Source organism: Acomys minous (assembly GCF_964271855.1).
Source record: "Acomys minous genome assembly, chromosome: 7".
Lineage (NCBI taxonomy): Eukaryota > Metazoa > Chordata > Mammalia > Rodentia > Muridae > Acomys > Acomys minous.
The window spans coordinates 43,232,260-43,248,370 of NC_140488.1; the positions used below are offsets into that span (position 1 = coordinate 43,232,260).

At 39.5% G+C, this 16,111-nt stretch overlaps 1 protein-coding gene across 5 annotated transcripts in view; it reads left to right on the forward strand.

Annotated features, from left to right (window-relative positions):
• GUCY2F (guanylate cyclase 2F, retinal) overlaps positions 1–16,111 on the forward strand; it is a 91,021-nt gene that overhangs the window by 31,119 nt on the left and 43,791 nt on the right. For 4 of the 5 annotated variants that reach the window (XM_084790131.1, XM_084790133.1, XM_084790129.1 and 1 more), the window contains 3 exons: positions 1,185–1,272; positions 5,716–5,812; positions 9,297–9,428. In XM_084790131.1, the coding sequence (XP_084646257.1) occupies positions 1,185–1,272; positions 5,716–5,812; positions 9,297–9,428 (317 nt within the window). The remainder of the gene's footprint in view (positions 1–1,184; positions 1,273–5,715; positions 5,813–9,296; positions 9,429–16,111) is intronic. The other variant, XM_084790130.1, reaches the window with a different exon arrangement.

The following is a 16,111-nucleotide window of genomic DNA, read 5'->3' on the forward strand; positions in this document are numbered from 1 at the left end:
CACTTTCCAGTCTTAAAGATTCATTCACAATTTAAAAGTTAACCCATCACTGATTTTGAAAGAGGTCTCAATCTTTCTCAAAGGCATTACTCTAATAAAAGGAAAATGTTTTCCTCCCCTTATTTTAGTTGCCTGTGACCTGTGGTTGTTTTACTCTACTCTAAAGATGCCCTGGGTATCCTCTGATACATCCAAATCCTGTCAGTCAGCTCCTACCACAAGAATACCGTATTAACACCAGCTCCCGTCTGAACTGCCATGACATTAACATTCTCTGCCTCACAGCTTAGCACAAAATCACTTTTTAGTTGTTTCTCATGTATTGGTTTTGACTCTTCACTCTCCAAATACAGTGCTCCTCCAGGGCAGGAGCCACAGCTAGTAATTCTGATGTTCCTCACTGATCCAGCAGCTTGATTGACTAGTAGGACTCTTCTAGCTTTTGGAAGAGGGAAACTTCATCAAGTCTCTGACAGCCACAGGGTACCTTTAGAGGCATCCATCTGATTTTGATTCAAGTATCTCTCTATACCTTTCCAAAAACATGTGCATTTTTTTTAGATCAGCTTTGACTATGATTTTACTTTAACGTGACACATCCTCTTCACTCACTTCATCATGCATGTCCCCTGAAATATTTCTAATCTATTTAAATATTTAGATTTCATAGAGATCAATATATATACATCCTTATGAAAACACTAATTATCAAAACCAAACTCTACCTCACCCTTGAAGGACAGTAAAGTACTATACAATTCATGAGGTCTGGGGACACAGATGGATTAAGAAGGTCTTTTATTTTAGACAACATAATGCTTACCCTTCACAGGTAAGAGACCACACCTATTCGCAAGAATTTTATTGCTATAGAACTTAAATTAATGCACTCAAAGTTTCCCAATTGTAGACTTTTTTTTCCCAAAGAAAACACCCTGCTCAGCCTTAATTCATGTGATTTGTTATTGTCAGCGTGGTGAGTGGTTTTGTTTCAGAACAGTGAAATTGCTTTCTTGTCCATAAAGTCAACAAGACGAACTATGCTGTAGAAAAAATGGAATTAGGTTAGGTACATGTGGCTTGATTTTAGAGTCACCAAAAAGCACAGGGAGTCACTCTGTGGGGCACTTTATTTACTGCTTTTCTGTTTTAATGCTGTTCTTTTTCTTTTCTCTCCATCTCAGCAGGTATCGACCCCGCCTTTGCCATGATGGTCTGCTTTGCTTTGTTTATAGCCTTGCTGTCTATCAATGGATTTGCTTACTTTATAAGGTGCATTTTTTGTTTTTTGTTTTGTGTATACAAAATTCAAGTCCACAATAGCCTTGTTAATATTGATTTCCAGGAAGTCATGTTTCAGTACAATTGCCTCATTACATGAACCACTGATTTTCTTTTCCATAGTGATTTACCATCCCTACTGGCCCCATTTAGAGTGAAGTGTTTTCATGATGCTCAGAATAACATTTGTAGTTGTATTATCAGTGGTGCTGCTGCTTATGTGTAGATCAGGCTCTCAATACGATGGTGAAATAAGAGAACTAGGATTTTATGCCTCTCTATTCCTGTTTATCTGTGTTCCTTCCCCCATGCACCCCAGAATGGTATGGTAGGGGATGGTGTTGGAATATTGTAGGTAGACTTTGAATAGATTCTAATCTTCACAAATAGTGGTGCTAATTCATAAGTTTGGAGTACCTGGTCCTGCTTGATCATTCAGTGTGTAAAGGCAATTGCTGCTAAGTCTGAAGATCTGAGTTTGAGTCCGAGGACCCATAATTGTGAAGCAAGTGAATCAATTTGCATAAATTGTCCTCTGACTAATATATGCATGCTGTGGCACATGTGCACTTAACCTTCCTCCTCTCTATGCACACACATAGGATGCATGCAAATATTATAGGAGGTGTAGAGTAGCTTCATGGATAAGACTGATGCTAACAGTACTTTTTTTGTTTGGTTGGTTGTTTGGGGTTTTTTTGTTGTTTTGTTTTTTGAAACAGGGTTTGTCTGTGTAGCCCTGACTGTCCTAGAACTCACTCTGTAGACCAAGCTGGCCTTGAACTCACAAAGATCCACCTACCCCTGCCTCCTGAGTGCTGGAATTAAAGGACTGTGCTACCACTGCCAATCTGTGGGTAAGATTGAATATTGAGTTTAGCTCCCAGCACCCATGTCAGGTAGCTCACCACTGCCTGTAACTCCAGTTCTGGAAAGTCTGATGCCCTCATCTGGCTTTTGCAGGCATTTCACTCATGCAGATAGCCATATGTACACACATATATACATATAATTAAGAATAAAATATTAAAACAAGATTATAATAAAGATTAAATAAGCAAAAGTGAGTAAAAACACGTTCCTCAGCATGTGATTTATAGTAGGCACTCAATAAGTGGAAAAAACCTTAAGCCCTTTGTACATACTAATTGTTGAGAACCCAGGATCTTCATTTGAACATCTATGCTTCTTGTCCACTGTATCACAATCTGGATTTCTACTGTTCTTCTTCTTGGATAAAAATCTAGCCTTTATATTCATCAGCATCATAGTTAGCATCAAGTCTGTCTTCCTTCCTCAAATCCCTTAACAGGTGGTCTACTAATTTGATGACCTGTTTTCAAGACTGCTCTGAATGTCACTTAATCTGAAAATCCTTTCTTATGATCTTTGTCTTTTAGGTGTTGGACTGTGTCCATGTGAGAGTAATTTGGAAGGAAATGAAAAATGAAGTAGCTCTCTCTTTTCTACCTTGTGATCTCTTTGTAAGGGCAGGTCCAACAATAATACGGCATGGACTCACTGGGAGTGAAGCTATTTTGGTGCGTTCCAAGAACAGGTGTGCAGAGCATATGACCTTGGACAAGCCATTTAACCTTGCTTGGCCATGATTTTATAATTTGTATGTGAAGGAATAAGATTAGATGATTCTGAAGAGTCCTTCCAGCTTTGCTATTTTAATGAACTTACCAGAGAGAGAGAGAGAGAGAGAGAGAGAGAGAGAGAGAGAGAGAGAGAGAGAGAGAGATCAAAACCAGAAACACAGGTGTTAAACTTCCTACTTAATACCTCCTGTGTTGAAAAATTGATCAACACACATAAAAGAATAGGCAGGTTATGAACTGTTAAGACACACTCAAGAAAGATTTGTTCAAAGGAAGTTTTTCTTATAACTTCTGTGGCTAGGACATGTCACTGCTAAGAATAGAAGTTTATTATCCTTTACAGATGCCAAATAACTTAATATTTAATTAGCATTCTAAGATACTCAGTAAAAATAAATGACAGACAATTAACCCCCATCCCCCCAAGAGAGATTTTAGGAGTCATAGGCTTTTTCTACCCAATATCTAACCTCCTCACGGCAAGGTAAAAACTGGACTCATAGTCAGTTGCTTATATTACTCATCAACAGCCCCAAATGATAATTCTTGCTGGTCTTTTAAGCTGAATGGATTGGTACTCTGGGCTTTGAGTGAGTCCAACCCATTAATCATTGGGAAGAAAAGGAAAAAATAAAAGAGCAGACCCACAAAGGAGGGAGGATTGTTTGGAGCTTGTGAGCTGAAGGACAAAGAAGACTGGAGAGGAACATGATTGGAGAGGGACATGATTAGAGAGGAAAATGATTGGAGAGGAAAATGAGTTTGAGACAATTGGTACTTCAAGTGGCCACAGAAAACTCAGAGATGGGAGAGAGGCACATCATTCTCCCGAGTTACTTGGTCCTTGGCTCCTCAGCTAACAAAGCACAAAAGATGCCCCCTCTTTGCTGCCTTCCTCCCTCTCTCTGCCCACCACGGCTGCAATCAGAGGAGCTGAGCGGCTGATGAGTTGCTGTAATGGATGATACTTGCAGGAGAATGACTCTCTGTTCCTTCCTTTTCTGTGTGTTTTGATTGTTTAAGGGTTTTTTCCCAGAAAGAAAGACGTGCAAAGAACCTAACCACCCCAAAACAAAGGATTCTTTGAACTTCTCTTTTCTCCCTACTCCTCTGAACCAGATTGCATTGCTTTTCTGCAAAGCTCTCCCGAGCTTTGTAATACTAATGATCATAATGATAATAATGAGCCCTGATACTTTCCTAGGGCTTCGTGCTTTTCAGAACACTTTCACATACATTATCTCATTTGATTTTCAAAACAACTCTCGAAAGCAGGTAATGTAAGGACTATTATTCAGCTAGACTGGAGACACTGAGGCCTGGAGAGGTTAAATTATTTATCCAAGGTCACCTGCACCTGGCTAATTAATGACAAAATCTGTACTGTACTCCCCCTCCAATTGGGAGTCCAATTTGCTTTCTACCAGATTGTATTTTGAAGCACAATTATTTTTTTTACAGGTGTACCTGCTGTAAGACAATTTTCTACAAATCTGAAACAGATAAGTTAGGGAGTGATGTTTTACTTTGCCAAGAGATTCATGTGCTCTACCCAAAACGTCACTACAGGGCTCTTTTAATTTTCTCTGCTGGGCAGCAGTTCCCATCGAGATGAGGGACGAGGGACATATTTGTTGGCAGATGATTAGAAACACATTAATTACTTGTTTCTAAACTAGTGAAGTCACTGAGAACAATTGACTCGGTTGCCGGTACTTAAAGCTACAGTGATGTTATAGACATTTCCTTAGGTCAGTTTGGCAAAGCATTTTGATTCAGTGATTGTTTCTTTCAGCCTGGCCCTTCCAGAGAACACATTGCATTATTGAATTGTGGGAAAAACAAAGTCAACGTAGCTTTCAGCATCAGGAGAGAGAGAGAGAGCGAGAGAGAGAGAGAGAGAGAGAGAGAGAGAGAGAGAGAGAGAGAAACACCATACACCATACAGAATAAGGTTCCTTCCTGATCCTAAGTTGCCTGCTAGACCCACCTGACTGTGCATAGACATTATACACTTTTATGTCTCTATTAATTGATTTGTATAAAATAATTACATTAACTGCAAATTAATGGGCATGTTTGGAGAAAGTCATGTTTAAATTGTGTTTGTGTAATGCTCAGACAAGAGATCAATCTGGTAAAAGGGAGGAAAAAACCCAGCCAGCCCACTTGTTTGGAATCATGTAGACAAAGCAAACAACTGGTTGAATTTTTCCACATTTCAACCTGTTGCTTTGGCAACGCATGGATGCAACTTTGCGAGACAAGTGACCTTATGAGCAGAAACCTGGGCCCACAGCCAGGGACCAGGATTACAGTTCCAGCTCTGTCTAAGGCTAGGGGAATCTCACACAATTTCTGTTATTTTGCTTTGTTTCCTTAATGTGTTTTTTGTTTATAAACTGGAGATCGATGACTTTTAACCCTAAGATAATTAGGATGCATAGTGTGAGTAAGAGGCTCGCAGAGCCCCTTCAAATTATCCAGAGGGCTTTTGAATGCGCCCCTGACGTGAGATCACTATTATCCAGAGGGCTTTTGAATGCGCCCCTGATGTGAGATCACTATTTTATTAGTCCATGATTCTACCTGTACATCACCCTTGCTTCCTCTTTGGATATCTTTTCAATATTATTTTCATGTTTGTGCTTTTGTCTTTGTAAATTGTGATGACCAGGGCTGTGTGTGCTTCTCTTTACTTTAGATATTATGGTGAAGATCCATGTATGTGATGAATATATTTGATTCATATGTATGCCTTAGATATATATCTATTAGAGTGAATTATCCAGCACCCCTCCCTGACCATCTTATTTCATATTTCTTTCAGGCGACGTATAAATAAAATCCAATTGATTAAAGGGCCCAACAGAATTCTCCTGACTTTGGAAGATGTGACATTTATTAATCCCCACTTTGGCAGTAAGGTAAGTAGTCCCCTTTCTGGCTGTATTGACTGATATCAGAGGCAGGAGCTATAGGTTACCATTAAAGCACGTCATGTAGTTAGTTTCTATGATGATATGCTCTAAAAGTAAAATGGATGGGCTAGAGAGATTAAAGCTAGGCTCACAACAAAGAATGTAAGAGTAAAACTCACACTCGATTAAGAACTCTTAATATAAAGACATCTCATGAAAATTTGTAAAAAAAATGATCACAAATAAAAGTTATTTTACATGTGGGGTTAAATAAAGAATCTTATTAAATTATTTTATGTTTGTACCTGTTGCTATGACTTCTAGAACACATATAACTACATATGCAGCATGCAATAGTCTTCAGCCACAAAAGAATAAAATCTTGTCATTTGCAGCTACATGGATTGAACTAGAGGACATGATGTTAAAGGAAATAAGCCAGAAATAAGAAGACAGTAGCACATGATCCTGCTCATATGTAGTAGGAGGAGAATGGACTAATGGTCAGTAGAAAGTAGGAAGGGCAGAAAACAGGAAAGTAGACAGATATTAGATAACTGGTATCAAAATACATTTAGACAGGAGGAATAAATTCCAGGGCTCTATAGAACACTTGGGTGACTATAATTTACAACTTATTGCATAATTTACAAAAGGAAAGAGAAAGAAAAAGAAAAAAGGAAGTCAAAGATTATGAACATAAAGAAGTGACACAGGGAGCCTGGCACAGTTGATGCACAGCTGTAATCCCAACACTCAGGGAGGCAGAGACAGGTAGATCTCTATGAGCTAGATGCCAGCCTGTCCAGGACAGCCAAAGCTACACAGTGAGACCCTGTCTCAAAGAAAGAAAGAAAGAAAGAGAAGGAAGGAAGGAGAAAAAAGAAAAAGAAAGTGAATATGGTCCACTCTGGGCAATAGTTTAGCTTTGACTTCATATAACCTCTTTTAGGTAAACTTTATATTAGCCTCTAACAGCCAACATGGTTTTTATAGTTTAAGATATACTAATAAAAGTTTGGAGAAAGATGACTCAACTCATAAAAGAGGTTGAGTTTCTCAAGAGTCCTGGTTAAATTTGTGTTATAATAGGTGATCTTCATAGGGGCCTGCTACTGCTACATTTTGTGAGATTTCATGTAGTCCTTACCTCCTAGAGCATTACAGTTAAGTTAAAGACAATGAAATTTTGCAAGGAAGCCAATAGGTGCCAAATTGATAGGTCATTTCATTTATGGTATCTTTTGATCTGAAGGAAATAAAAACATCATTACAACTTTTTACTCTAAAAGTGAAGAGATGCCAAATATCAGTAGTCCTTTAGGGAATGCTGATGCTTGTTTGCTTGTTTAAGTGTTTTAGTCTAAGTGGAAAAGAATGGCATTACCGAAGAAGAACATAGCTCTCTGCTTCTAAGTCCTTTTTTGGCATTTAGCTTCTCTCAATGATTCTGAAATGGAACAGACAGGGGAAGCATACATTTTGCTTAATTGCTCTGCAGTCACACACTTGCAGCTGGCTGTGTTTAATCAGTCAAGAAACCAAGCCAGGAATTCCATCCAAACGGAATGTCTGAAAGTGTGTAAACTCTTTGAGAATACAGAATTAATTCAGCCTAGAAAAATTGGCAGGTTAGGAGAAGTCAAGTCAGAAAAGGAAGATGTTAGAAGAAAGTGAGGCTGAAATCCAAGAGTATGTGGATTTGGGCAGACTTTATGACTTTCTCCCGTACCCTTCACATAGAGGTCTATGTCTTTATATAAATACTACGTGCTCTTCCGAGATGTGAAAATAAAGACTAGAAGGGAAGCAGATGACTCCTTGGCCTTGCTCTGTTGGAGGGAGTGCAGGTTGATGGAGGGGCTATGTGAGGGGTCAGGTTTTACATGTTGCCTAAATCTTGAGCTGTTAAAATTTCAGAACATTTTCTCCAGACTTTGTGATAGTCTTGAGGTTGTAAAGAACTGAACTCCAGACTAAAGCAACCAGTTGTTTTCAGTTGATCAGAGTTCCCTGTAATCACAGCACTCGGAAGCATATAAGATGAATTATTGGCAAGCGAGACTGATAGAAAGCATGATGTGGTAAGAAAGAGCACAGGACAGGCAACTAGACCGACAACTCCTTGTCCAGGCCCTTGCATTCTTTAGCTGTCTGTTTCCTCCTTATAAGGAGGAGACTGGAGGAGCTGGGCATTGGAGCTACGTACTTATAATCTTGGTCCTGTGAAGGCAGAGGTAGGAGAATTGTGTTATTGAGGCCAATCTGTCATACACAGTGAGACTTTGAAAATAATGAAAAGATGACTATGACTACTAGTAATAACAATAATTAATAATAAATGAGTGGGCGGTGGTGTTGGTGTTGGAAGAGGACCCTTGCTTAGATAATAACAAGGGTATCTATTCACTTATATCCAGTACAATTCTTTTAAAAGAATTTTAAGAATTATAGAGAATAATATTGAGGTACCTGTTGACTTATTCCCTCTTCACATAATTTAAGTCTAAAGGCTTATTTGAAGATACAGAGGCTTATCTTTAAAGGTGAACACAGATGACAGGGAGCTCTTTTCATTTTGTCTTTCAACTGGGAAGTTTCCAGGTCCCCCTTTCAGACTGTGTCCAAGTAAAATCAAGGAGTAAAAGATCTGGCCTTCTTCAGCCTTACACTTATCATGGGCCAATAACCCACTTACTCTGTATCTTCTTAATTGCTCCGTGGGCGACCTTCTGTCAGAAAGAAAGATGCTATTTGGCAGAGTAGAACAAAAAGGAGCCAGTACTGGGAGTCAGAGGCTGACATGATTTCCTACTTCTAGTTTTAAAAGTTTTGATTTCTGTACGACCACACTTCTCTTAATGAAATCATTGAGAAGATGATATTTGGAAATTAATTTCCACCTTTGGAGTCTAAATTTCAAGTCTAGAAAGCGAGGACACCACGTAAATTACTGACAGGTAGTGTTTCTCAGCTCACATGGATATAATCCCAATTTTCCCTGCCCCTCAAGAATAGCATGTTGCATACCTGTAATCTTAGCACGTGAGAAGGTGAGGTAGGAGGATTATCAGTTCTAAACCAGTTTGGATTACACAGTGAGATCCTATCTCAAACAAACAAACAGACAGACAGACAAACAAGTAAGTTTATAGGAACTGAGCAGGTTGTATTTATACATTTAGGAATATATATTCACAAACATATATGGAACAACAACTAAAGAAAGAGAGGCAGTTAGGGATGAAAGGGAAGGGTTGGAGGGAGAAAAGGGAAGGAGAAAAATGATGTAATTATATTTTAATTTCAAAAAGTTTTTAAAAAACAAGCAAGTTGTCTGGGAGATAAAAATATTTGTGGATGTTAACCTTTCCTTGGTGCTATATAGAATTTAAATAAGCTACCAACTACAGCCAATAAAGAGTTCTGAATGATTATAGTGAATTAGTTTTAAATAGTTCAATGTTTTTTTTTTCTAATTCTTTCACAGAGAGGAAGCCGTGCCAGTGTGAGTTTCCAGATCATCTCAGAAGTTCAAAGTGGGAGGTCCCCAAGGCTGTCCTTTTCTTCAGGCAGTCTAACTCCAGCTACTTATGAGACCTCCAACATAGCAATATATGAGGTAAGACAGTGAGAGACTCGGCAGCCTTCTCAAGTTTTTCTGTCTGTGTCTATTTACAAGCTTGTTTGATTGATATTTTTGACAGTGATTTTTTTCCTGGCAACTGATGTTACTAGAAACTCCATTAATATTTCAACTTGATACATTTACTAAGAGTGTAGGTAAAAGACTTGAAACCCAAATAGTTAAAATGTGCCAGTTATCCCATACCACTCTATGTAATAGAAGAAGTAATTCCCTGAGTCTTTTTTTTTTTTTTTTTTTTTTGGTTGTGAGATGTCTAGAGACCCAGATATGTGGAGTAGTGTTTGGAGGTAATCTTCAAAGTCTAGATATTTTTCCCATACTTATAATAGTCTGCTGACACAGAAACTTTAAAAATTCTTTCTTTTTAGACACCTGTACTATCTTTGGGAGTAACAGGTTACTTTGTGTTTTATAAAATAGAAATCCCCTTTGAAGTTTCTGTCTTTCAAGATTTAAGATGTCACCTCCTCCCTATTGTTCTTAGATATTGGAATTTGGCAACCAGAACAAATCTTGCATGAGTTGTAGAGATGAGCTGTTTCTTCTCAGCAGGAAAGAGTTAAGCAGGTGGTAACAGGGGAAGCAGACCATCCCTCTGTTCCTCTGTTCCTCCTAAGTGAGGCTTTCCCAGTGTGGTTTCCTTGTGTTTGGAGACCCTCCCAAGAGCAGCTGACACTCTCAGCTTCAATAGTAACTGCAAAGAAAGTCTAAAACAAGGATGAATTTGCATGGTTGGCTGCATTGGCTTTTTCCAAGTGAATATTCTCTTCCATCAAATAAATAATTCACAGGGGGTTTGCTAGGGATTGAACATGTTAACCTCCAAACTTTAGGTGTTGAATTTTAATGACCAGTATGATGCCATTTGAAACAGCTTGAGATATTAAGTGAAAATGTGTTTTCTCTCATCTATGGATTCTAGAGTTTTATAAATATACAAACCAGAAACAGATATATGACATGAATGTAGAAGAAAGACTGGGAGAAGGGAGGAGACTAGTGGGAGGGATAGGGAGAAGGAGGATATGGGGGAGGGGAATGTGAATGTGGTTAAAGCACAGGATATTTTTGAAAGAACTTGTCTTTATGAAACCTATCACTGTGCACAATGAACGTGTGTCTCAAAAGGAGACGAGATTTTAAAAAGGGATTAAATCAATGTGAGAAAAGCTCTTACAAAACAAAAACAAACAAACAAAAAAACCCTACATACAGGATTTGGCCCACATGTCCTTATCCCTTCCACAATGTTTTTCTCCTTCAAATGCTGTGACAACACTGTGTTGGGTATAGGAAACAATTCTCACTCAACAACTGAATCTACTATCCCTTGGTCTTGAACTTTCCACTCTCTAGAGTGCTGATGAATACATTCTTGCTTTTCAAAACTATAGATATAAGTTGCCCAGTTTCACAAGTGGACTACCCAGGCCTACACACCCAATTAGCATAATACATTGTCTTTCCTTATACCTGAGAGTTTTATCTTAGTTTGAAACGTGAAACCTCTGGATTTTACTGTAGTTTAATCCAATCAACAGGGGGATTTGTTTCCAATGTGAGCTTGAGGTTTTAAGGAATCTTCTTTCTGAAAAACTAAAGGTACAAGTGATTGGCTAGCTTTGGAATGTCAAACAGAATGAGCTTGGGCCTTTACAGTTGCAATACACCATTAAGATTCTGAAAATAATAAGCAGGCTACCAAGATAAGACTTGATAGATAGCCTCTGATCATATAGTGGGGGGAGGAGATCCCCCTTGGTCACAAACCTAGGGGAGGGGAATAGGGCGAAAGTGGGAGGGAGGGAGGGAGGGAGGAACAGATGGATACAAATGAGGGGAAAACAATTGAGATGTAATCTGAATAAATTAATTAAATATAAAAAAGATTCTGGAAATAAGTATCAGCAACTTTCACTTTTCACTTACCAAATTAGAAGATGAAGTGAGTCCTTAATCTTGGGGGCTCATTAAAAATCTCCTTCCAAAAGTTAAAAACAAAGCTATGCCCAAACTCCCATTTTTACCAATTGACTCTTGGTGGTATTCAGTTGGTTGGTAGGAACCTGCAACCAGGCATTTATGTATTTTTTCAAGTCCATTGATGTGCTTTTTGATATGTGTAGCAAGGTGTGATAATTGCTAGACAGAGAAGTCTCTAAGGCCACATCTGACACAGCTCTGATATGATTCTCTGACTCAGTGGACAAATCTATGTGTTGAATCATGGTGTGCTTTATTCAGTGGGACTGCAAGGTCACAGTGTAGAACTGAGAAAGAAAAAAAGGCCTGTTTCTGGCCTTGATGATCATGTCAGATACTTTCTTGTTTTGGAAGGTGAACAGGGAGCTGGTTATATAACTTTCCATGAAGGACTGCTGGTCAGTCAGTTCATGAGTGGGGGATCTTTATCTTTATAAAATGAGGATGATCTTTTAAAATTATTTTAGTTATTTATTTTAATGTGTGGGTGGATGTTTTGCCTGCATGTATATCTGCACCACCCGTGTGCATGACCTTAGACACCAGAAGTGGGTGTTGGAAGCAATTTACAGACTGAGCATTGCCCCAGTAGAGGATACCATTATGCAGCTCTAACTCATTTAGTAATGGCTGTGTAGCTCAGGCTGTCCTTTGTGTAACAATCTTCTTGCCCTAGTCTCACAAGTGCTGGACTTATGACTATGTATCACCATGCTGGCCTATAGTAACAATCTTATGGAAAACTGACTTGTTTGAAACCAAATCTACTGGCTGATGAGACTTCAAACAATTTACAATAGAGGACCATTTGAAAAAGCTGCTGGATGGCTGCTGCTGCTTCTACTTCTTCTCTTTCCTCTCCTTCCTCTCCTTCTCCTTCCCTTTCTCTTTCTCTTCCCTTTCTCTTCCTCCTCCTTCTTCTTCCTCCTCCTCCTTATCTCCTCCTCCTCTTCTTCTTCCTCTCCTCCTCCTCCTTCTTTCTACTGATTCAATTGTTTTATACTCCATCTTAGACAGCTCTTTAACCCTAGCCAGGCACATAAACTTCCCACACACGAACTAGTACACACACACACACACACACACACACACACACACACACACACACACACACATGCAAACATGCACATAAAGCCAAAGGAACAAACAATCTCAACCAAGCAAATGAGAGAATTATTCTTGAGAGTCCTGGGATTTCCAGATAATATGCTTATAGATGTTAAGCAGCCAAAACACAGGCTTTTCTGGGTCATCCCATACATTGTACTATATCCACGCATATTTATACCCTGGTTCATGTACAGATGTATAACCTTCCACAGATAATCTTTGAATATAGAAAGGAGAGCCAGATAAGCTGATCAATGGGAAGAAAGCAGTGCTAGCTGATGTTATGAGGCATTTGTCATGATCTGCTCTAACAGCCATAGTCTGGGAGACTGGAGAGATGAGGGAGAACTCCCCGAATTAATCTTCTGCTTCACTTTTGACACCTTCCAACTCTCAGCCTCTCCCTATGTGTTCCTCCTTGACTTTCGGTTCCCTATACACTCATACCTTTCTCAGGGATTTTCTCTTTTTCTTTTTCCTCCTTCCTATAATACTTATCTCTCTCCCTTCCACCAGCCATTGTCTCTCATCATAGAGGTATAGATCAGTAAAGTTAAAAGGCCTTGATAAATCACCTGGAAAACCTCATTCAAAAGGTGTGGAAACTGAAGAGAAGGCTGATTAAGTGGCTGTGCTAGGGCTATCTGTGAGCTTGAAACAGAGACATATGTAGGACCTTGCTTTCTTGTTTTAGTTAAATCACAATGGCCATAGTGCAAAACAGATAGATTTTCAATTACTTCAGGAAACTCCCATGAATAGAATTTGATGTTTCTTCTTCTTAATTAAAAAGTGATAAGTGAATATTTTATCATTCTGTGTTAAGAGACTAAAACAAAAGCTATTTAGCCTGTGTGTGTTGAAGATAAAACCTGCCCATTTCCTCCTTTTCTCTCATTTTTCATGAACGAGGATGCACAAGGACTCAATAAAAACTCGCTTATGGAGTGTGTGTGTGTGTGTGTGTGTGTGTGTGTGTGTGTGTGTGTGTGTGTGTGTGTGACAGAGAGAGAGAGAGAGAGAGAGAGAGAGAGAGAGAGAGAGAGAGAGAGAGAGAGAGAACTAACATTTAAACAAACCAAATCCTCTAAACAGAGGGAGCCTGACAATGAAACAGGAAACAGAGAAGGCCCTGGAAGATATTGGTGCAACTCTAGCTCTGTTATTGTCTCAGTTTCCTTATGGACATATGAGATTAAGTTAGATATACTTAAGACACTTTCCAGCTTTCAAAAACTACTCTTAGCTACTCTGGCAGTTGAGTAATCCAAATAGAAGGCCAATCTATGTCTCTGACTGAACTAACTCCATTAAGAAGGTATCATGTATAATCTACAAGGCAGTCAGAGCTGTTAGTAACTGCTGTTCAGACCGTACAGTGTATGGTGGCATCACATCTGTGAGGGCTCTATTCACAGTGACAATATATTCTAACTTAAATGGGAGTTGTACAGAAGGAGATGCAGGCATTCCAGTCTAGAGCTGGGTGGGATCTCAAACCTCACATCTGTATCTATACCATCATTCCCAGTGATGCATATTGCTCAGTCATTATTTTCGTTATGCTTTAAAAATTCCTTAAGGTTGCATCTTTCTCCTAACTTGTATTAGTGGATCCTAGAGTCCAGTTTGCTTCTCCCACCCTGATACCCTTACTCAACACCTCATTAAAGAGGCTTCCCTTGGCAGGGAGAGCTTGGTGATATGCAGACTACACACACTGCCAGTGGGATGTGCTCCCTTGTGACCTGGGTGTTGGATGAGTAAATGTAAGTGTGGAACAGACATGCTTAGAAAATGTGCATGCATTTATGCATCCAAGACGGCTGCCCAAAAACAAAGTGCATAATTATATACTCAAAAAATTAGGACATCTTTTTTCACTTGGGGGAAAACATCATTATCCAATTAGCACTAAGGTGCCATAGTAGCTGGTAGTTACTAAGGGCCAGGTGACAGCTGCCAAAAGGCTGAAGAGGCTTTTTGGGTTTTGTTCCCCCATCAGTGTGTTTTATACATCGTCATATTTTGTAAGATCCCAGTTAGAGTTTTGTTCTATTGGCTTAAGGCTTAACCTCTGATAGCTGTAAAGGGTAAAATACTTTGAAAGATAAAACTGTTAAGCTTGAGGCAGGTCCTCTTGACGTCTATGAATGCGTTTCAGATCCCTGCCTGAGAGCAGAACTTGATAAGAGAAGCTTAGTGCGAGGTAAATGGAGAGGCTATGAATGAAGGGAGCATCCCAGAGATAAGGCAAGGGGAAAGGCTGAGCGTTAGGTTGCAAACTTGAACATGGATGATAATTACAAAGAGGACATGATAACATCCACATTACATGTCCTAGTCCTACACTTTTTGATTCCTCAGATGTTCTGTGGGACTCAATTCTTGGTGCTGCTAAACAGTTTCCAGCTGACACCGATGCAGCTGGTCCAGGGTCACACTTTGACCATTGTGCTATAGCATCAACTGATGCTACGTTGCCTTGCTGAGCTTCATGGCAAGGAGCTTGTCTCTCATAGGTTTGTCAAGTTCTGGAAGGTCTCCTAGAGTTATTGCGTAGTTGAGGGGCTTTGAACTCCTTGCCTAGGAGAAGCTTTGTAACAGAGTGCAGGGGAGTTACTAAGATGCCTGCAGCTACCATTAATTAGCCTCTGCCTCTGGCAGCTTTCCAGCTGCTTGCTACAGCTGGGTATATTCCTTAATAAGAGAGTGGTTACACATTCCTATTTTCACAATTTGATTGCAGAGAGCTCTCTGCTTTATTATCTCTACTTGATGGCAAGTAGGTGCAGCCTGAAACGGAATCTCCAGGCTATAGGGAATAGCCATGCAGGCACTTTGAAGATGAGGGAGCACAGTGTAAGACATTATCATTATCACACAGGAAAGCAAATCTATATTTATATTGCTTAAATTTTTTTTACCAATTACCAAAAGTTTAATGAACATCTAATACACTCCATTGTCTATACCAAGCTCTTTTTTTCTTTTTTTTCTCCTTTATTAATTTATTCTTGTTACATCTCAATGGGTATCCCATCCCTTGTATCCTCCCATTCTTCCCTCCCTCCCATTTTCCCCTTATTCCCCTCCCCTATGACTGTTCCAGAGGGGGATTACCTCCCCCTGTATATGTTCATAGGGTATCAAGTCTCTTCTTGGTAACCTGCTGTCCTTCCTCTGAGTGCCACCAGGTCTCCCCTCCAGGGGACATGGTCAAAGGTGAGGTACCAGAGTATGTGAGAAAGAGAATGGCAAAGTAGAAGGATCCAGAGGGTCCTAGAAGCCTACAAGTAGAACATTATGATAGGCAGATTTGGGCACAGGGGTCCCGCTCAAACTAAGGCACCAGCCAAGGACAATACAGGCGGTAAACCTTAAACCTCTACCCAGATCTAGCTTAAATTTTTTTTTGGTTGTAACAAACTAAGTAGGGCTTGATGACTGATGGCATCTCGAGGCTATGCATGCAGAAGAAAATTATCAGGTACTGGCAGTGAAGTGAAGAAAGACAACGACGTAATTGAGTTTGAATTGATAGTGACCTTAGAAATTGTAGC